The sequence below is a fragment of the Dermacentor andersoni genome, chromosome 4 (assembly GCF_023375885.2).
Source record: "Dermacentor andersoni chromosome 4, qqDerAnde1_hic_scaffold, whole genome shotgun sequence".
Lineage (NCBI taxonomy): Eukaryota > Metazoa > Arthropoda > Arachnida > Ixodida > Ixodidae > Dermacentor > Dermacentor andersoni.
This window is the reverse complement of record NC_092817.1, coordinates 76,179,312-76,202,542: the sequence shown is the minus strand read 5'-3', so window position 1 is coordinate 76,202,542 and position 23,231 is coordinate 76,179,312. Positions and strand designations below refer to the sequence as shown.

Sequence of the window (23,231 nt, the reverse complement as noted above, 5' to 3'; positions counted from 1 at the left end):
CGCCCAGCAGCTACACTTTGCGGGGGTTATATATGCGGAGCGCGCGTCGGTTTGCGTGAGCCTTCTCCTCTCACGCAACAACATGCGAGCTATCGCGGCCGGAGGTGTTCCCTTTCGCCCGCTCAACTCCTTCGAGCAGCGCTCGCGACGTGGCTTTGTAGCCAATGGGAATTTAGCTGCAGTTTCGCTGCTACAGACGGCGGCGTTTTCGCTCAATTGGCCATTTCATGCTTTCGCATCAATAACGTTTTTATTGTTACTGCACGTGAATTTGAAAGCTAGAGTTGAAATATTAAGTTGGAGCCCTATACAAAATATTACTTCAAGGTCAATTCTTTTTTTACTTCTGCAAGCTTTATTTATTTATTTATTTTTTTGCTTGAAGAGACACTCGTACAACTACAGTGGAGAGGTTATTCCGACTATACCTTTATCTTCGTTCTCTTAACAGCACATTCGACACACGCTTACCTTTCTCCCAGTAGACGTGTCCAAAGGGGTAACCGCCGAACGGACACTGTACCGAGAAGGTACCTGCTGCCAGCGCCGACAGATTTCCGAGCGCTCGCACGTAAACCGAGCCGTACACGTTGATGCGAGCCGAGTGCGAAGCCACGCCGGCATAGTTAGACGCCTCGCACGAGTACGACCCGCCATCTTGGACCTCAGTCGACGAGATGGACAACGTGCTGGACACCTCAGCTCCGCTGATGCCGGAACTAGCGTCCGCACCCGTCGTTCGAACACGAACACGGCCATGTCGGGAATCGATGGGCCACACGCCATCCAGCAACCACGTGATGCGAGGAGGAGGGTCCCCAGATGCAACGCAACGCAGTGACACGGGCTTTCCCGGACGTACTGTCGTTTCTTCAAATGTTGACTTGAGCTTGGGCGCTTGATCTGAATAACAAAGTGGGATGGGAGGAGAACACAAAGAGTAAGAACAAACAGGGAAGAGACAGATTTCGCGTTGATGTGAGACGCAGCATGAAGGTAAATTCGCTCACTGCTGCTACCGCGCTTCCTTGCTCCAGCGTTTCGACAGCGACTTTCCGCGGTCGTCGAGTGAGATGTCTTTATGTTTGCTTGTGCGCACGTGAAACTATGCCTATCAATCTAGTTAGTACGCCTATCTTTACAAGTTTATACGGCCGATAAAGTTACCATCCTTACTTCGCATAGCTAGCTGTCCACTAATTTCCTATCGCAGTCAATGCTTCGCCTTTAGGGCGAAACTGCGACTTGTTTCTTATTAGTCTTTCTATTACCCGATTTTGTTATGTTCTTGTCGGTATTTTGTCATTCGTAATTTCTTTCAGTATTATGTTAAATTCGCATAAATTGCAGCAAGTATAGCCAAACGGGCAAAGTTACATTCGGCGAAACTGTGCAGGGGAATGCGCTATTGAATTGCAAGAGATTACACGATGCCTAAACCAAAAAAAATATAAACATTCAAAGAGCTCAAGAAAACCAATGAAATCGCTTATTGTCAGAGAAAGAAAAACTGTTAATGGAAGAGACTGACGAGGTTATCGCTAAGCTATAGCTGAAGTTCGTACACAAGTGCTCCAGAGCTTGTTCAAAATATATACGGGAATGAACATAGTCACAAAGAAGCGCAGCTGAAAATTGAAGATTGCCATGGGGCCAATTAGTTTTTAACTGGCATTAGCGTTTGTCTAACGCAACACAAATATTGAAACAGAGCCTTGCGAGAAATAATGAACAGATTTTGCCCGATACGCCGAGAACCGGAATGAGTAGCGATTGGAATCAGCCATTAACAGGCTGAAAGGGGACACGAACTTTCTAATCTAAAATAAATAGCTGCCGCTATCTCCGGGAGTGCACCGACTTCAAATATACAGTACGTATACAGCTGCTAACAGACGCTAGAAGAACACTTACGCCGGCATCACATTTCTGAAAGCATGATCTCATCTGCGCCCAAAAGATGCCTTAAGTAGTCGCTCTTACTGAAGCTTGGTTTTCGGATGCTCTGTGCGCCTTTTGCCAGATAACCTTCTTTCCCTGTCTAGACGCTCTTGCTCACATAGCAGCAAAACTCTTTCGCAATCTTTCGATCTGTAGAAGCACTTCCTAAAGCCGCCCGTTGGTTGTCAAGACGCTGTAGGAAATATGGTGGCTACCCATCCGCGATAGCGACTTGCAAGAAGAGATTCGAGGACTCATCGCCGACAAGGGGAAATCAGCGAGTCAAGTGTGCCGAACGACGAAATGTTTTGCGCAATCATGTAAAAAACCTCGTGTAAGAACGTATGTCCTTAGAAGCTACGTATTACGAATGAAGTCGCTTATGACGTCTATAGTCATTCTATAAACCTAAAAAAAAAAACCTCCAAACAGATTGCCATGACATCGTTAAGACTTCTACAGCGGCCTAAGTATATTGCCACGCATCATTGTTTTACTATATTTTGCTGATTTTCGTCCACGACTGATAATTCCTGTTATAAAAACGTCGCTCGTTGTGAGACGCCCCTGCAGCAATCCAAATTTTCTTAATGTTGGCGCCAATTCTCCATCAAAGGAGCGTCTGTTCAGATTGCGTGAGCGTCGCAGATGGAGCTGAGTTTACGTTTTCGTATGCATGCGAGAGCAGTAGAGATTACCATGGACGAAACGGTAAAACATCCGTATATGTCAGACCTATTTGACACCTAATATTACATTCGACGAGAGGTCTCGGTCGCTATCATCGGAATTTCAATTTTTATCGGGAACAGCGGGAATAACAGGACGTGAGAAAGAAAAAAAAACGGACAACGGCGCTCACTAATAACCAGTACGTGCCCAGTTAATTTTGAGGCATTTCCGCTCAAGTCATAAGGTACCCAGCTCAATGCGCACGCTTGTCATTACTTGTCATTCAAAGTAGAAGTTCGTCCCAATAAAATGATGCTTACCTCAAGATGTTAGCGCTATTTTTTCCCTTTTCCGTCACTGCCTACGCGGAAATATAGCGCCGTTGCTACGACGAGAAGTTCATAATGGCAAAAAATAGAGCGATAAACAAGGGACGGCAAAGAAACATGACACAAGCGTACCAGAGAATTTCGCTTTATTTTTTCATTGGCTTCAACTACGATTCACTGACTCCTATATAGGTCGTTTTTAAAGAGTCTGCACATTCACTCACCAAAAGCGTTGGGCCATAAGTTCACAGACTGACTGTGTAGCCTTTTATGCAACGATGTGTCCCACGTAAATTGTGCCAAGGTTTGAAAATATGCACATACCACGTAGAAGGACAGAACCAATTAAGGTAATGTTCTTTGCCATCGCGTGGAGCGAGTCAGGCAAACTTTATTTTGTATTTTACCTAGATACACATTTGTTAGTATTATTTAATAAACTTCGCATATACTATATTCAGAGCAAAAGTGTCAGTGAGATGGTTGATGACTACCCTGAAAAATTATTCCAGATCCAGCTTTCTGTCGCTCAACACGTGTTGGAGCACAGCAAGGCTAGTCACGTGGCGCTTTCTCGTGTTTCGCCAGCTTTCTTTCAGACTTGTAAAACAACATTTATGTAGCACGCATTGAGCAACAGAACGCTGGATCGGGGAATTTTCCAGGACTGTCTACAATTTTCTGATTGACACTTTTGCTCGAAATTTGAGAAGTTGATTAATTAATAATAGGTAACAATATAATCGGGCGAAATACAAAAGCTATTCTGGATTGCGTCAAGTGACGACAAGCAAAATTACTTTGGTTCGTTCCAGTTACGCGGCACTAGCATTTTTTCTTTTAGGTTGTGGCGCAAATTTCGTGGAAGACATGACACATAAAAAGAAAGCGTATGGAGAGCCTCAAACTTTTCCTCACCGCAGTGACTCAACGTCTATGGCGTTATGCTATCGAAAAATATTCAGTTACAAAGAAAGCGTATGGAGAGCCTCTAATCGAACTTGCCCTCACCGCAGTGACTCAGCGTCTATGGCGTTATGCCATCGAAAAATATTCAGTTACCGACTACGGTGCCCTTAGTTATATTCGGCCGGAATGCACAAAACGCTTGTTTATTTAGATTTACGAATTAATAATTTATGGGATTGAAAGAATCCCAGGTGGTTGAGACTTAAACGAATCTCCCCTTTACGATGTGTCTCTCAATCCGTGTGTTCCTTTGAAACATTTAACCCAATGATTTACTCGTATTGGAGAAACAGCAAAAAAAAAAAAAATACAGAAATTAAAATAACAAGTCGCAGCCGTAGCAAAAGTATTAGAAAATTACGGTTTATTTCATTCTAACGAAGCTTTCGGCAAATAAGCTCTGACGAAACACTTAATGCGGAGAAAAGCTCATAAAAAGAAATATTGTCCCCCACCCGACTTCAGCAAGAAGCTGTATGTAAAGGAAGCCTCGGCGGGCCTTCAAGAAAAGGAATCAGAAACGTTCTCTGAAAGGGTATCAGAAAGGGTTTCAGAGAGGCTCTCCGAAATGTGTTTCTCTTTCTGGGCAAACGATATAGGCTTTCCTTTGCAGGCTCGGCGGCTACATCGGGGTAGATGAAAACTCTTGTCTTTCACGATTCTTCATCCACTTTTCGGACTTCCGCAAAACTGACTTTCATTTCTAAGTGTCCCTGTGCTTCGAGCCGCTAAGCCACCGCGTCGGGTATCAATTACAATATTCAATTCGTTGGCGATTGCCTACTTTGCACAAAATGGCGAAGTCGGTGAACTTAAACGTGAGAATTCTTTCTTCTACTGGTAAGTGAGAATTACATAAATACATGACTTTAGGCAAAGTGATAAAGCTTTACTGGCCAATCTTCATAGCTGTAGCGGCCAGCGGAACTTGCGCGTAAATCATCAATAGGAAGAGTTATTTTTTGTTGTTAATGTTTATTAGGGGCATTTTGTAATCGCAAACTTGAAGTAATGCGGTGTTCAAAGCTCAACCTCTTGCTAGAAACTCGGTGCATAGCAGAAGTTTTTAGTTATAAGTATTCAAAATAGCTCTGCGCAATGCATCGTGGTCCCACGTAATACGTATTCGTAATGTGGAAGCAATTCAGTGCACAAAAAGTCTGAACGAAAGCAGGAAATGATTTAGCCGCACGTTTTCAGCCCATACTTCTCGAAAGTGCTGCTACAAGCGCGAAGGTTACAGAGAAAGGTTCTTCACTGATTGCTGGCTGCGATTCGGATACAATATCTGGACAACTTATCGCAAGAAATGAGCGCCTTCGTAAGCACTAAGAAAACGGGAAATTTATGAACACGAACTGTGTTGGCGAAAACAAAGTGCATAAAAAATTAGAGAGAAAGACGGCAGCAATGCTGTTTACTTGGCGCTGCAGTTTGAAGGACGCCGGGCGTCGTCATTACATGAGACAGTGTCGCGAAATCGCGGCCACTTTTTGACACGGACAAATGCGTAGTACCTTGACAAGATGACAACGTAGACACGTTGCCTTGCGTCGCCAGCATGCGCTCGCGTGTTACAAGAACCGCCCGTTGGCGCAAGCACCTCAAAAACTTTGAGCGGGCTTCTGAGAAACTATCTAACAGTTGTGTATTTGCGTGCTTTTACGTGCTTTTGCGTAGCTGAGTGATTGTGCTCTGTGGGGAAATCTCCTTGTTTGCCCGGTATTTTAGTCTTATGTATATAAACAGATTATCTGCTGCAGAGCAGGCTTGAGTAGAGAATTTTGCCTAAATGAAGGAAAACATTTGTTACTTTCTTCAACGCGAAACGGCTCTGAGGCGCTTGGAGCAGTGTAATGAGATTTGAAATCATTCGTACGTTCCAATCAGAAAGGAAATTAGCGCTTCGTTGCTTGATCAGAGTACTAAGTGCCTTCGTGCAATTTCATGTTCTCCGAGAGAACGGCTAACGGGAAGCCAATTAAAGCGATTGGGGATGGCATGTGACCTACTTATGGCTTTCTTTTTCTCTGAGATTCTTGTGTAAGAAAATAATGTGTCATAAAGCCATGTAAATGAAGACGTCGAGTATACAGCTGTATCTATGTTATCAAAACGCTTTGATTGCGTACTAAATGTGTCAAACTAAATATAAAACAGTGAATAACCTGGGCCAACTGTCAGGAAGTGGCTTCGAAAGCATCGTAGTACCGAAGAAATAAAAAAAGAACACCGCTCTTAAGTTTTTCATTCCTTATGATTTCGTGCACCTGTGGACGTTTCTGTATATAACTGCACAGCAACGCCAACAATTATGTCCCCCGGTACGACTGAGATTTCGCCCCGGAGGGAGTTGATTTGCTAAAGGCGTGCTTATCGTCCCTCGTATAGCAACAATTCTATATATCTGCCTTTGTTCTTGACTTATTTCATTGCTCCTTCGTTAGCCTTGTAAGGGCTGCAAGGAGAAGGAGAAGCTTAAGGCTATTCCAACTTTTTTTTCTATTACTGCTGCGGCTGCTAGTTCTAGAACTTTTTTTTTTTTCTAATGGCCATTTTCCACTTTCACCCACGGCACTTTCGTCAAAATCTTTTCCATTCGAATGATTTGCTCTTCTTGTAAACAATCGGTCAATATTCTTTGTTACCTGATTTAGTTCGGCAAAAAGAGGAGGGCGATGGAACTTGATAACCGAAATTATGTGTTTGTAACAAAAAGAAAAAAAAAACCTTCCTTTAGTAAGTTGGTTTTAATAGCCTCACCACGACATCTAAAAATTATACATCTGAATAGGACAGCATTTGTTTCCGCAGGTCAAGGGGAAAACAAAACAATTGTACAGTCAATCTTCTTTTTTTTCTCTATTTTTGAAATCATTCTACTTGCTTTCCATTGTCTGCATCACCTGCACAGGAAATAGTGATGCCCTGTATTTAATTATTTCTGAATAAATTAGGCGCATTTTCGGTCATCTCAGTTGCCAATGTTCTGTAAAGTGCTGTTCTTACGGCTTGGAAGTTGATACGTGTATTGAAAGTAAAGCATCAGAAAGTATATCTCTGCCTGCGGAAGTATAAAGTGCTCTGAGTCAGTAGCTCCTTCCTCAAAATTTAGCGGCCAGACGAGAGTAGAACCCTAATTCTGACGAAGCCGCAACAGGATGCCATAGTCACTGAAATGAGGCCGTCCATAGGAACTGCCATCTTTGAAGAAGCGCGTGTAAGATGTTCTTGTGGCTTTTTTTTTTTTTGCACACTTTAACGTCACTTCGGTTACGGTATTGAAACGAAGTAGTCAACATCAGTATAGATAAGGGTAGTTAAAGAATGTATAGAAATTTAGAGAGGTTAACCAGTGACTGTTCTGGTTGACTACCCTTAAAGTAGTGAAAGGGGCAGAGAGTATAAATAAAAAAAAGAGCATAAGGGGGAGAGAAAGTGAAAAGGAACAAAATAGGTAGAGAACGAGAAAACGAAATGTAGATCGCGTACACATGGCCGCGATAGAAGACGGTCTTGTTAACATCTATCATACAAATCGACCCATTGCACTACAGTCGTATAGTACAAACTTTAGATTTCTTCAAGATATTTATTTGTGTGGGTGAAGAGATAGCCCACCACACTGAGAAATAAATTAAGGCAAAAGGTGTCATCATTTCGCCGTGATCTAATGGAGACGACTACAATGATGATGCTGATAGATAAGTATATCTCAAAAATAAAACGATGTTGTTCACGTCTATTCGTGACAATGATTTTCTGCTATTTGAAACGAGGAATCTCGCGCATTTTAAAGCTTTAGCTCGCCGCGGGACACCGATGTTTATTGCGTGCTGCTGCTGAATGTGAGGTACGAGGATTCGATTCTCGGCCGCTGTGAGCCCACATATTTATCGATGCGTCCTGAAAACGCTCTTTCTCACTTTTTTTGCTTCAGTTCTCAAGCAGCACAATGTTGCAACAAAATTAAATACGAGCACAGGTGGCCAATTTCATCACGTAATCTTAGGCGTATGTTGTACAACACAGCTCAGTACAAAGTTAATCTGCAGATCTTCAGTAAGTTCAGCGTATTTCTTTGTTCAGGGGTTACGTAGGGACGTGAACCATTACAATCAATCAATCAATCAATCAATCAATCAATCAATCAATCAATCAATCAATCAATCAATCAATCAATCAATCAATCAATCAATCAATCAATCAATCAATCAATCAATCAATTATCAATCTGGCCAGTCGAGGCCGGATGCATTGCAGCGGAATGCAGCGGCCAAACTAAATCAGGTAAAAAAGAATATTGACCGATTGTTTACAAGAAGAGCAAATCATTCGAATGGAAAAGATTTTGACGAAAGTCCCGTGGGTGAAAGTGGAGAATGGCCATTAAAAAAAAAAAGAAAGTTCCAGAACTAGCAGCCGCAGCAGTAATAGAAAAAAAAGTTAGAAGAGCCTTAAGCTTTTCCTTCTCCTTACAGCCCTTACAAGGCTAACGAAGTTGCGTGATGTAGCAACTGAAAAGAGACAAAATTACTCAGCTCATCCTTACATACGACGGCACGACCCCGCAAACGAAAAGAGACAGTAAGCTGAAATACGTAAATGCCGCTGGCATTACATTTGCATCCTAACCCCAGCGGCGACGAACACAAAGACTTCCTGCTCTCACCACCGACGATGAGCTCTGCAGCCGCCTGCACGGTGCGCTTGGGTGACAGGCGGACGAAGCACTGGTACATCCCTTGGTCCTGGCGCCGGATCGAAGGAAGGTGCAGGACGCGGGAGCGGCCCATTCCTGCACCTTGCTGCGTGGACGGCATCAGGCGTCGACCATTGTGGCGCCACTCGAGGCTCGTTTCGTCCAGCACGCCCCAGTCGAGGCCGGACGCGTTGCAGCGGAATGCGGCGGCGTGACCCACCTCGGTCCTTACGTGCGCCGGGCTAACTGTCACCCACGGCTTGGCTGCATGGAAATGGAAGAAGAACAGAAACAGGAAAAAGTGTTTGTGCACTAATAAGAGACCAACATTCCCTCGAAATAGCAACGCAACGTCACTGGCACGAGGAGTCACAATGCACTGCTAAACGCGTGTTTAACGTGAACTCGCCGATGTGAGACTAGATTATGTTGCGACTCCACCGAACACGAATGTCTGTGTATGCCGGTCACCGTCTAGAGCATGAAAAAGGCGCAAACTCGGAGAGCATAACCGGAGGAGCCAGCGACTACGTTCGGTGCCATACAATACTCACGCAGCTACCGCGTCTATAACACGTGCGTAAAAGAGGGTTGCCGCTTGAGCCTTTAAAGGCATAGTAGTCTCTTCTATAGCCATTACGGCGCGGTTGCTCAACCACGCAAGAACCGGCAGCCTTGCTGCTGCCTCTTTTCTCCCCGGGTCATATATTTTGGAAGCTCATTTCATTTTTCACATTTTACATCGTCTATCATTAGCTTGCCACACACACACACACACACACACACACACACACACACACACACACACACACACACACACACACACACACACACACACACACACACACACACACACACACACACACACACACACACACACACACACACACACACACACACACACACACACACACACACACACACACACACACACACACACACACACACACACACACACACACACACACACACACACACACACACACACACACACACACACACACACACACACACACACACACACACACACACACACACACACACACACACACACACACACACACACACACACACACACACACACACACACACACACACACACACACACACACACACACACACACACACACACACACACACACACACACACACACACACACACACACACACACACACACACACACACACACACACACACACACACACACACACACACACACACACACACACACACACACACACACACACACACACACACACACACACACACACACACACACACACACACACACACACACACACACACACACACACACACACACACACACACACACACACACACACACACACACACACACACACACACACACACACACACACACACACACACACACACACACACACACACACACACACACACACACACACACACACACACACACACACACACACACACACACACACACACACACACACACACACACACACACACACACACACACACACACACACACACACACACACACACACACACACACACACACACACACACACACACACACACACACACACACACACACACACACACACACACACACACACACACACATAAACACACACACACATAAACACACACACACGCACGCACACACTAAGGGAAGCGTGTGAGTTCCCGTAATTCTTTATCAGCACCGCTACCACAAGGACCATGGTATAGTTTAGCGCCAATTAGGAATACTACGTGTTTTAATGGCATCACGATTGACTCGCTGATACACGAGCAGAACATGCGCCATACTCACGGGCGAGCTCTAGGTCGACCTGCGCCTCGCCGACGCTATTAGAGGCGAGGCAGACGTAGGTGCCGGCATGGCCGGCTTCCACCTCGCGAAAATGCAGAACGCCGGCCGCCTGTCGCACGTCCATACTGGGCTCCAGGGGCAGCATTCGCTGACCGTCGCGCTTATACCAGCTGCAATACAGATGGCCGCCAGCATAAGAAAAATATATGTAGAAGTGTGTTGTGAGTGACAGGCGAGGATAGTGTGTTAGTACGTAATATTCACGACAAGCTTAAGTGACACGCAGTGCTGATAACCGAGCTGCTTCGTGGTCGAAATTACTGGAAGCCGATGACAGAACCTTCCGGCTATTCAATATCTAAGTCTTTGATATTCAACAAATGGAAAAGCATACCCCGATAAACAAACTTTAACGTCCTAATAACCTAAGCAAGAGTCTGAATAGCTTTTACGTTCTTTATTACCATAGGCTCCAAGCTTCACAACGGCTGTTAAATTATAGTGGGTTCTTCCTTCTCACACTAAGCGAAGAGGGTGCATTATAGATGAACGTAACCTGGACAAACATAGCTTTTGTTCTGGCTCTACCTTTACTGTGAGAATATGCATCTGATAATCAAAACAGCTTGTTTGCGCTGCTAATATTCTGAATTCTCATGGACGTTTTGCAACCTTATCGAGCAGCATTTGGTGGTCACTGCATGGTGGTTTCAAAACGTTGACACGAAAATGGTCCTAGCTGTTAAAGTGCAAGCTGCCTCAGAAGTAAGATAAGAAGCACTTTTAACAGGAGGTAATTATAAAATATTTCAACACATAAGACCCTTGCCCTTCGGACAACTTTGGGGCAATTTGATGCATGTTTTTATAGAAGATCCTTGGGCCGTGGCTTCATGCGTCAGCAATGTACAAAGCCACAAAAGCCCTGTTCCCTTTATTGAGATGCACTGGCCTATACTATGACCATTTCGGAATAACTGAATAATACAGGCTTCATTGCATATGTGTCCGTCTATACTGTGAACGTCTGCCCTTCTTTTCAGCTTTCGATCCCCTTTCCCTCTTCCGCAGTGGCGTGCACGCAGCCAGGCTCAGCTAGATTAATCTCCCAGCTTTATTTCTATCTCGGAACACCCACTCACGAAAGAAAAAATTAACCGACGCTTACGATATTACCCAATGCGACATTTTAGCGCAGCTGTATACGTGTTTTCATGATTTCGCGATATAATGGCTGGCGTGGACAATCCGTCTCTTTTGGAACATTGCAAACGGATCGTTGCATGGCGCGACTGCCTCGCTAATCGGGAGATCGTGAGAGGCAGCGCGTGGGTGACACGTGGGCGCAATTCACAGCAGCCACCGTAGACAGACCTATGCTCATGCAGCGCCTTGTTTCCATACAGACGACGCGCGCTACTTTGGCGCCATCTCGTAGCCATCGTCGCCGCAAAGTGCGTCTTGCGTGGCACTGCGCTTTTCTTACGCTTTCGCCATTCCCTCCTCCTCCGCTTTCCTCCTTGTCCTCTCCTCGCTATCGCAGTCTTTCATCTCCCGCTGAGGGTGCGCGTGGTTTCCAGAAAATACTACACAATTCACGTCGCGCAATCAGATTACATATGGAATGGCGTCACTCGTAGTCTCATGTGGCACTCTGCTTTCCACCTCCTCCATTCGTCATACTTTCCTCATACATAGGCCATGTTGTGTACCATTCGTGAATTTTGGCTAAACTGCAGTTTAATGAAATCTGGTCGTTCTGGCAGGTTACCTTTTTGAAAAATCAAACAATCATCAAACAACCTAATTTGGACACCAGGACAAACAGCAGTGGTAACATCGTTCACATACATGAGAAAAAAAATGGTCCCAAGACGCTTTCCTGAGGCACGCTTGACGTAACTGGCAAATGCTTGGACGGGTACCTATCGACATTCACAAACTGAGTTCAGGTGGACAAGTATTGTTTGATACAATTTAAAATAAAAGATGGTAGGCCAGATCTGTGAAGTTTGTGTGTGATACACGATTAAAAGCTTTGCTGAAACCCAAAAAGATTATATCAAACTGTCCGGCCTAATCAAGGATTGAAGAGATCTCGTGAATAGTAGTAGTAAGCTGTGTGATTGTCGAAAGGTCTTTGCGAAACACATGCTGGTGATTACATAGTAGTTTATTACGTTCAAGTAATTCGGTTATGAAATGTACGATGATGTGGTCAAGTATTTTGCAGCAAGATGAAGTCAGCGATATTGGGCGGAAGTTTTCTTTTTGTAAGCGGTCTCCTTTTTTGTGAACTGCCACTACCCGAGCACCACGCCAATCATCTCGAATGATAGCCAGTTTTAGGCAGGAACAAAAAATCGCAGTGGGAATATACGACACAGCATTTGGAATAATATGTGGGCCACCTGAATATCTTTCATTAAGGTCCAATAAGAGAGAAAAGACACTTTCAGCAGATATGAAGTTATCATCAAATACTGAAGGTCCAAGTGACTGGATTTCGCTTTTCAACAGCATCGCCACTGCCTCCGGCTCGGTTGTTCAAGCGCCAAGAACACCGGCACAGCCGAGCTTTGCCATGGTGCCAAATTTGATTTCGAGCTTGCTCGGAAGGCTTCTTCTTGCTTGCTGCGAATGGTGGCGCGCTTAAAGATAAAGTGATTTCCTGGGCACTCAGGCCAGTGTGCAGAACGTTTCGCCACGAAAGGAAAGGGGTGGGGAAACGAGATATATTAGATATCGGAATAAAGCTCATTCCTGTCACAAAAAACCATTTCATCAAAATTAAGTTATGATGTTTCTTCTGTGGACTCTAAATTGTATTTATGTATTAGAGCAGTTCTCTCTATAACTTTCAAAACTTCTTCGACTTTTGCCCAATAACTTCAATTCAATTGGGGTATGAGGCGCGGGCGCAGCCGCGGGCGCAGCTGTGAAATTTTCGTTGTGAACATGGGTGATCTGCGACCAGATCGTGTGCTGCACAGCATTTCACCGCTATGTCGCAATACCCAGCACGCGTTTGTTATGCAGTAGAGGTGGGTTGTACTAACAGGCTTGCTTAGCATGGAGATCGAGGCCGTCAATTGGTCCACCTGTGCGTCACTTGGTACATTCACACATGTTCATCAAAGCAGTCTTTATTCGAAAGCAAGAAGAACACGTGAAGCTTTATTGAGGGCTACGGGTGACCCTTATAGAACACAAAGTGTTGCAGGCACGCACGAGGAAAGTTCCTCGTTTTGAAGGTTCAGAAGAAAAGCGTCCACTTCATCACGGAATTTCGGGGATCATCACAGAAAGTGTTGAATGTCTCTTATGTCATCGCATGAACTGCAGTTCCGAGAATCAATACGCCCCATCTTAAATAATCATGCTGGTGTATGAGCCGATCCTGTCATTTTTTGATGCAGATGTGATGCGCCGTTTCGCAGAAATCACTTGGTTACGCAGGGCACATCTTGCCGAACCCAAAGCGATTAGAAGTGGCTACGGACGCCAGACTTTGTAACCTCGTTAATCTTAGGGGCCATGTCTTTAGGAGAATGAACGAGAGCTGCGTATGTAAGAGGGCATCGAGTTTTTTATTGCCAGCAATACCAACGTGGCAGAGAATCTACTAAAACTTTAGCGTAAAGCTTTTTTTACTGATGTCTTTCACGAGTGCCAGTAATTTGCGCCTGAACTTGTTACTTCAAGATCACGTGCGACTTTCATTTGCCAGCTTTCGTGGGCGCAACAGTGCTTATTTGCCTGCCCTTACAGTCCATCCTTTTTATCTATCCGCCCAAGAGCGATGTAAAGAACCAAATCAAGAAAATTAGTATAGCGAAGCGCTAGCTCTTATTATTAACATTTACCTAATGGATAACTGTTTTCATTGGATTTGTGCATGGCATTTCAGCAATACCCATGATTTCTGCAAAACATAACCGTCATCTGCATCGGATCGTCGTTTTATCATGGTTCCTTTCCCAGCGCCTCATTTACTATGTTTGGCCGTTGAAGGAAGAAAATATCAACAAAGGAAAAGAAAACCTGATTCCACAATCGAGAAAACATAACACTTTATCAATCAAACTATTCCTAATTACAACAAGTGCGACCCGCCGTGGTAGCCTACCGGCTATGGCGTTCGACTGCTCACCTCAAGGTCGCAGGATCGAATCCCGGTCACGACGGCCCCATTTCGACGGGGGCGAATTGCAACATCCTCTTGTGCTTAAATTTATTTGGCGTTAAAGAACCCCACGTGGCCAAAATTAATCCGAATTTCCCTACTGCGGCGTGCCTCACAACCAGATCGTGGTTGTGACACGTAAAACGCTACAATTTGTTCGTAGTTCCAATTACAACGGGAGAATTTTTTTTTTTCTTTAAAGGAAAGGCAACTCTGAAATAATAAAACTTCGGTGAGAAATAGAGCGAGTGAGTGAAGAGTACAGTTGCAGACTCGGTGAAACAGGAAAGTAACTGCACCGTTGGTCAAAGCAAGGAATTATTCACTAGAATTCATTATAAAATATGAAGACGCCAACTAAACGGACACACACAAGAAAAGAGAACGGGACAGGGCGCCACAACGACTCGTGAAATCCTTTCGTCAATCAAGGACAGGGAAGACATACACAAAGAAGGGCCCACAGTACTAGAAATATATCTTAAAAGCACTTCTTGTTGGGCTAGTTGGTAGGTGATCATTATAAAATATGAAGACGCCAACTAAACGGACACACACAAGAGAAGTTTAGTTGGCGGCTTCATATTTTATAATGAACAGCTACCAACTAGCCCAACGAGAAGTGCTTTTAAGATATATTTCTAGTACAGTGGGCCCTTCTCTGTGTGTGTCTTCTCCGTTCTTCATTGACGAATGGATTTCACAAGTCGTTGTAGCGCCCTGTCCTGTTCTATTCTCTTGTGTGTTCGTTTAGTTGGCGTCTCCATATTTTATAATGAACAGCTACCAATTATCCCAACAAGAAGTGCTTTTGTTAACCAGAGGTCTAATAAAACGAGCTCAACAATCAATAAAATACGAAGCAGCGCACCTGTAACCTGGAACAGGAAAACCTTCGGCCACGCAGAGCAAGTCCACGGGCTGGCCTAGGTCACTCTGCACCCTGCTGCTTCGGTGAACAATGGATGGCATCTGCATCGTCACTGGCTCTGCAACACCCCCCAAAACAGTCACATAACATCAACAATGTTTCCGTGCAGCCATGAATAAGTGCAGGACGCTATATATTGTTTCGGAGCACGCCTAAAGGATGGTCCGAAACAATAGAAGAAAGCACCTTGTAAGTTTTAATCCACATCAAAGGCCTCAAAGTTCTGGCTGCATTCCTTCGGTACGTGCAAGAGAACTTCGCAATGTTGCTCTACGAAATGTCCACGCCATCTGTCTACACACCATGCATTATAAGGCACTGCTCGTTTCCTGCTCGCACGCTTGGCAGAACGTGATGCCGTTGGGTAAAAGCGTATGGCGTTATTCTTGTCCAGGGCACCCTGACCTTGTGCTCTGCTGCACAATGTTTGACTCACTTGTTCAGTGATCAAAGGATTAAAAATGAGAAACAGTGCAGCCGGCAGCAAACTAATCGGCTATTCTCAGTTTGTGACGACAAATGCCGCCTCCTTTCGCTGGTTCTCGTTAGGCTGAAATATAAAGGTCGCTGAAGTTGTTTCTATAAATCTTATGAAAAGGGGGCTTCAAAGAAAATGTAATTGATTTTGTTTCCAGATCACAAGTGACGCATCTAGATGAAAATACAAGTTTTTTTTTTTAGCTTTCCGAGTACTCCGTGATTGGGGATCAAAAGTGCACGTGAGTGGTAGGACTTTTTATGCATCTTCTATAGGATTTCAGTAAAGTTGTCGCTCTATATATTTTTTTGTTAATGAAACGATGTAATAGGAGAGGTTAGCGTCCTTAGGTGGCCCCGGCTACTCCTCATCTTTTGTTTAAATAAATATTGTTGCAAAATTTCTAACAAAATGTAGGACTAAAGAATCACAAAACAATCAGTCAGCAATCTCACAATGTTCTGTGCATGAGTTCAGGGACTCACTCAAGGTGAAGATGTATACAGTTGCATATGTAAACACCACATGTGCTTCGTATTGTCCGAGAACGCATAAAGAAGTTCAGTTTCACAGACGATTGCCCAAACAGAAAGTACACCGATACATAACCTACTACATAAACTTTTGACAAACTAACATGTATAGAATTATGTAATACGTGCATATTTTAATGCACACTAAAATTTAATACAGATTCAAGATACTGGTGTCTTCTGAGGAAACTTCAAAAGTGACAAGCGCTTTTCTCCGAATCCCCAATGTTGGCCTTGGGCTAAGTATCTAATTTAAGGTGAATGTCATTGACCTAATAGCATTACACCTGCCCTCAAATTTCGTGTTGCAGTTGCATGCCTGGGGCACTCGAGGAGGAGGTGGTGCACATCTTCGCCTGGATGGCCACACGAGCACTGCGGACTGGGGGCGCGTTCAATCCTGCACAAAATGTGCCCAGCACATGCTGCACCAAGCCGCAGGTGGTGCAGTAAAGTCTCAAATTTTCTGTTATCTCTATCTTGGCGCATTGTGGTGTCGTCTCCCTTCTGTCCTTGTTCGCTGGCGCTAAATATGCTTTCAATGTCAGTTTACCAACACGCCCAACAAATGGCAATGCTGAAATTTATTTCAAAGCTATGGCGAAATTGACAATTTTACACATGCGTCTATAAAACAATGCCTCGGAACTTTTAGACTTGATGAAACCTGGTATTTTTGCTGAAACGACCGGACAACTGTCACACAAGCAAGTGGACTTCACTACGTGAAAGAGGAAAGTTCAATCTTTCTTCGCTATTGTGCACCCGATTCGCAGCTGCATCCACTGCAGTGTTTCCAGAAATATTGCAGTGACCTGGCACCAACTGAAACGCTATAACGTGAGCATTCGCACTTGCCTTTGTGAGCTATTTCAGCGTTTCACACAATAAATATGTATTCAACAAATATTTGTCTGTGCTTTTTAGTGAGGCAAGCTCAGCTTGAGAATCACTTATTACCACCCATTTTTACGCATTCTCTACCGACGCTATGAAGTGCAACGCCGATAGTATAGCAAAAAGTCCACTGATGGTGTAAAATGTCCCTCGGCAGAATATAAATCTTTTGCGTAATGCCAAATGTGGTATGACGAATGCTAATGCAGAGGAATTATTCTGGCACGATCCGTCTGTCTACACGTGGATATAAGGTGCAAATCCGGTATAGTGCTAGTTCTTGCTTTCCCACAAATACATTGTCTAATTATGATGCGAAAGCACAGCATGAAAATATCTAGACCTAATTGAATGCTCAATTTTTCCGTTACAGGAAACGTACGGTACATGGGAAAGCTGTAGAACTTGAGCCACAAATCATAATATGAACCTAATGAATAACTAAGGGGTTAGACATTACATGGACAACAAACTTGATTAGCATTTCTCGAAAGCTTTCACATAGTACAATTCGTGAGATAGCTCATTTATGTTATGCCACAAATTACATTGGTTTCTACTTAATCGTTCCCACCGTGCCAGCCGAAGCAGTTTTGTAGAAGCAATAAGAAATGTCTGTGTAATACGTAGAAAAAAAGCATATTTGTACCAATAAGCTACTTTCTGCAGCTGTTATTTGGGCTACGTATTTCTTAGTTCTATTTTCCGTCGTAGCTAAATATACTTTTACCGCTAAATCACTCAAATGTATTTCGTATACGTAAAATGCCTCCTCAATATTATGCATGAAGTGCGATACATTTTCTGATTGCAAGGATGCTGCTCTAGAAAGATTCCAGTTACATACAGTAATATTCCTAAATAATTATACTTTTTTAAACACATTAAGTGAGCAGCTCGCCCATAATCCTTCTTTCATCAGAGCGTTGCCTTTTCTTTTTTCGTAAAGGCAGCAATAAATTTGAGAAAAAAGAACTCCACAAGTAAAGTGCACACGAAGGAGATTTAAGCGAACATATAGAAACTAGCTGTGAACTGAGTCCAAGAGCGAGGCTCGTTTGTCTTCCAACGAACGTTGAAATAAAGCGTCCGTGTTGCTGTCATGACGACACGCGAGTTGGACACCTGGCTTGACTGATGCTCGGTAGAGGAACAATCTCCGGGTGACCCACACTCGTATACAGTGTCAAACGAAAACGCGAGAAGCTAATGGAAGGCAGAGGAGGCGAACAAACAGAATGTCCGTGACCGAGCTGTCACACAAAGGGCTGCCCACGCAGGGCGTGTTCTGTCCTCGTACACATGGTCCGCCACTGCGTTACGACCCATTTTTCTATGCAAATTAGGAGGAGCTTAAAACATTGCCTATAGTTGGCGGGGTAGCACCGCTATTGGGTCGTACTGATTGATTTGACAAACGGAGAACACGCAAATAAAAGTGAATTAGGTGACTTGATTTAACCCCACAAAGCCCCAAACACACAAAAAAAGTTCAGTAACTATTTTACCTTTTTTTTTTCTGGCCACGGAGATTGCCTTCGTACGATAAACAGAACTGTGACAATCTAGTTGAGCTCACTTCATTGTAGCAAGAACGCTACGATGGGATATGTTTTATTCACGTGCTTTGTTCAGAATCTTGAACTATCAAGCTGAGCGTAGCAAAGAATATACGTTGAGCTTTACGGAGTTAAAGCGGCGTCAGCGAGTACTTCGGTTCATGACTCATTTATTGTGACAGTAGCATTGTAAGTTGAGAAGCGGCACCTGCCACAATAGGAACCTAAGGAAACGGACGGACCGCTGACGTACCGTTTCCTTCTGTTCATCCTGTCACATGCATTGTTGTTCCATTTAACTTGACGTGAACCAACAGGCATAAGTTATGGCAGCATTCTCCGACAGTGATGACCACCATCTTATTTCTCATTGCTTGTTTGTTCCTGGAATAACTGTGCTCACTCATTTAGTGACGGTGGGTTCGATAGCCAATGAGTTGCTTTTCGAACGTTAAACCGTACAATTCTAAACTATTTTTTTTGCAGTCAAGCCCAAAAAGTAAGGCTGTCTCGTATTGCAACAACGAAAGCGGGGTACGTTGGCCCAATTACGCGGACGTGCATGGCCTAGAAGAGTGAATGATTTAGAAACGCAGCGTACTCACTCATATGCAACGGCGGTATAATTAAAATACAAGACTAATGATAACTCACACCAAGCTGTCTGTTATAAAATATTATCCGCTGCATTACATTGCTAAATCATGCTCTGATCAGCGATCGTACTGTTTGATGATTCAATTCTGACTAAACCTTCTCCATTCATTTGAGCGCTCGAGCTCGTTTCTGTACTCTATCCGCCTGCCATATATTCAAATTTTTTCAAGTGTTTGTGAGGTCTAAAGCGTTGATAATAACACGAACATAACGGCAAGTTAAACATAATAATTAGCGTATAAATGGTCATAAAATTAAATGTTCCGTCAGGCTCTTATAACTCTCTCAATGTAATATTCATACTGCGCGTCTCTCCGTACACAGACGACTTCGTGCGTGCCGACTCTCGTATCTCGTTAACGAATTCCGCCGAGATTGTTCAAAATTTATAGCATAACTGATTAGTTGAACAAATAAGGAAGGTGTTTAATTTTATTCTGGCTATGGAGAGAAAAGCCTTGATTGGACAAGGTTTTCGGTCTCAATTTATTTTTATTAAGAAAAATTTAAAGGTGACGTAGGCACCTTTAGTGGCACTGGGTATGCTCCTCGTCGAAGAGCAAACCAATATTGAAAGCAGAGAAAAACAGTGAACAGCATTGAAGACGCTTTAAGAGCATGAACACGTGCCAAGCTCCGAACGCAAGTAGTGACACGCTCAGAAGAGAATGAATGGAAAATGCACAGATATACCGCAGTTCCGTAAGTCAGTACTTTGAAATAGTCCGAGAGTACGCACAGAAATTCAGTCTTGCAGACGAGGCGATTCACATAACAAACCATAACTATACCTAGATAACGCAACATATACCGACATACAACCCATTGACACGTGCACAAGGCACACATAACCTGCTGTAATTAGGCACATGTTATACATTCTGCTGTTTTTCTGTTATGCTGTGCGTTTATCACGTTGAACCGCTCTGTACTGCCTTGCAAGTTTCAGCGTCGCAATTTTTTTTTAAATTGTACTCAATGTCTTTTTCCTGGTTGTTGTTTCCGAAAGGTCAAGCATTAACTCGACACAAGGCTCACAAGGCTGCGCTGGAACTCTTGACAAATACGAGGCACGACTGCTGTGCGTAGTGCCCAGATTCTGTGTGTAAGCTGATCTGTGCTGGTGTGTCTGCCTCTGGTCTTTCACCTTCTTTTTTCTCTCCTCTTCAGGCTAGTGCGTATGGTGTTCCTTTCAGCGTACGCTTACTAGCCTGCTTCTGTATTTATTCTTTTGCGTATATGTGAAAGAGAGGCAAGCTTTATTGATAAACTCGAGATGTTAGTCTGGCGGATTACCTCGTCGGTTACTCAGGGGGCGGTGGTAACTAATTATACTCGCATATAAAATTATAAACAATAATGATATTCGCAGAGTTTCTTCAAGGCCTGCGTATCTCAGAAACACCAGCAGCGCTTTTACAGTGCGCAACGCGCAGGTAATGCTTTTGTGCGGGCCGAGACTCTGCCGCAGCTTCAAGATCAATATCATGCTGCAAATAGAGTTCAGTCTTTGAAAGCTGTCTCTCTGAAAAGTAGCAGCAGCAATCACATATGCAAATTACGACTCGTCAGTAGTGCTATGAGTTGTGCAGGTTGGCGAGTCGGGCCATTGAAGTTTGCGCTTAAAATAGTTCATGTAGGCCACGTTAAGTCTGTTGCGGTGAAGGCATGCTTGATCTTGCCTATTGATGCCTCACAGCATATAAAAGCGAAAAAAAGACCTGTAAGTACTAACTCTGGGGCGTGTTGGTAATTCGCACACAAAGAAGGATGGCGCAAACCAACAGGGACAAAATAGAAACCAGAGATTGCGCTCGTCTGTGTTTTCTATCTTGTCCCTGTTGGTCTGCCCCATCCTTATTTGAGTGAAAAAAAGACGGGCTGATTTATTAGACGTGTCCGTACTCGTGGCTTGCGTCACACCACATGAATCACTGCGAACACCAATCGCCTGCGGATGCCAGAGTTGCCGTCTCTTTTCTACTGAAAGTGCACGTGTGGTGTGCCATCAATGATAACAGCCAAATGACGTCAGAGGATGCAGACAATGTTTCGTTTTCTTTGTGCTAGTCCTATTTAGTTTTTATTCTTGCTCCTACACTTTTCGTAAGCGGAGCACGCACATGTAAATGTATTTCGTATGAATAATTAAAATCACGCTGCAAATAGAGTTCAGTCTTTGAAAGCGGGTGTGCGCTTGTCCGCCACCCGCTTAGGGTTTTTTACTCCAAGGTTACGGTGCTGACCATCACGACGCTGAACCTTGACCAAAAATATACACTTTGCTGGATCTTTCGTTATTATTTCATTATGTTACAAATAATTCACGGCCTTAACTACCGATATTTCAGCTAAGTCACTTCGCACACTAGCGTGGTTCATGGTTGGAATTGAATTTTCAATTCAATTCATTTTACTGATCCGTACATACGCTGGAAGGACATGTGGGCACAAAAGTGGTCATAGCAGCTTGACTAGCACCAAGGGTCCTTTACATAGTGGCCGACACGTACTATTAGAGCAGCCGAAACTTAAAAATATTGAACGAAAAGTACTTACACGAAGGAATGTACGTAAACAAATGTTGGGAAAAGAACTTTGAATATTTCTTCGCATTGCTTTAGCATGAATACAGGAGTGAATTTCTTTCACTCGTTAGTCATAAACACATACATTCATCATTCACATTACAACTATACAGTTCGACGTTCACTGAGTCGACCGATCCCGACCTCCAGGATGCGATGTTCCGCTTCAGAAGACGGAGGCATTTCGAGTGGTTACTGCAGCTCTAACTAGCTTTTACCACAGAAATTTAGCGCACCGTGCTGAAATGAATAGGCAGGGACAATAAGGAAAGAGGCTATGCTGTTGCCGATGTCGCGCACTTACCCCTGAGGAGCAGGCGCACGAAGTTTGAGCTCGTTTTCTTCCTCCGGGTGAGCGTGTTCTCTGTGTGGCACCGGTAGCGCAGCAGTTCCTCCGCGTCACGCGTCTCACGGATGTAGAGCTGCCCGTCGGTCGTCACTATGTAGTCATCTGTGCAAAAGAAATCAGGTGGCGCTTACTAGCAGGACATGATGTACTTCTTTCCCCTCCCAGTATCGTATGTTTGCGTATTGCTCGGGATGAATATAGGTACAAATATGCCACTTCGCTGTCATTGTTTCGTAGTAATGCTGTAAGGCTGAATAATTCCAACCCGCTGTTTCGATCATTTATTTATATCAGGACAGTTGGTTAACGCCATATTTCAATATTTTTTGCGCTCCGTCACCTGCCCGTGGTTCCTTGGCCCCGTCAAGTGGTTTGATGTAGCTTTCTTATCATTACTTGTAAAATAAAATAAAATTATTGCGAGAAAAAAGACATATCCTAAATAGCAACGCGTGTGCATTCAGAAGTGCTTTTTTATCGTGAAGTAGTTAGAACTTTTGCTGCAGTCACAGAAGTGTATGTAGCACATTTTGTTCAACTAAACACAAGTGATGACAGAGCTGTTAGAGTATTGCCTCCTTTTTTTCTTTTCTCCATGCTATAATACTGCACTGTTTCGTTTTCTCTCAAGTTTTTCT

General features: G+C 43.8%; 1 protein-coding gene across 1 annotated transcript in view; it reads right to left on the bottom strand.

Moving 5' to 3' along the window:
* The window catches only part of LOC126536327 (cell adhesion molecule Dscam1-like), a 305,377-nt gene that overhangs the window by 59,763 nt on the left and 222,383 nt on the right, over positions 1–23,231 (bottom strand). Inside the window, exons 4-8 of the mRNA XM_050183248.3 lie at positions 22,549–22,695; positions 15,473–15,590; positions 10,416–10,585; positions 8,584–8,877; positions 472–903 (exon numbers count right to left, since the gene is read on the bottom strand). Of these exons, the coding sequence (XP_050039205.2) occupies positions 472–903; positions 8,584–8,877; positions 10,416–10,585; positions 15,473–15,590; positions 22,549–22,695 (1,161 nt within the window). The remainder of the gene's footprint in view (positions 1–471; positions 904–8,583; positions 8,878–10,415; positions 10,586–15,472; positions 15,591–22,548; positions 22,696–23,231) is intronic.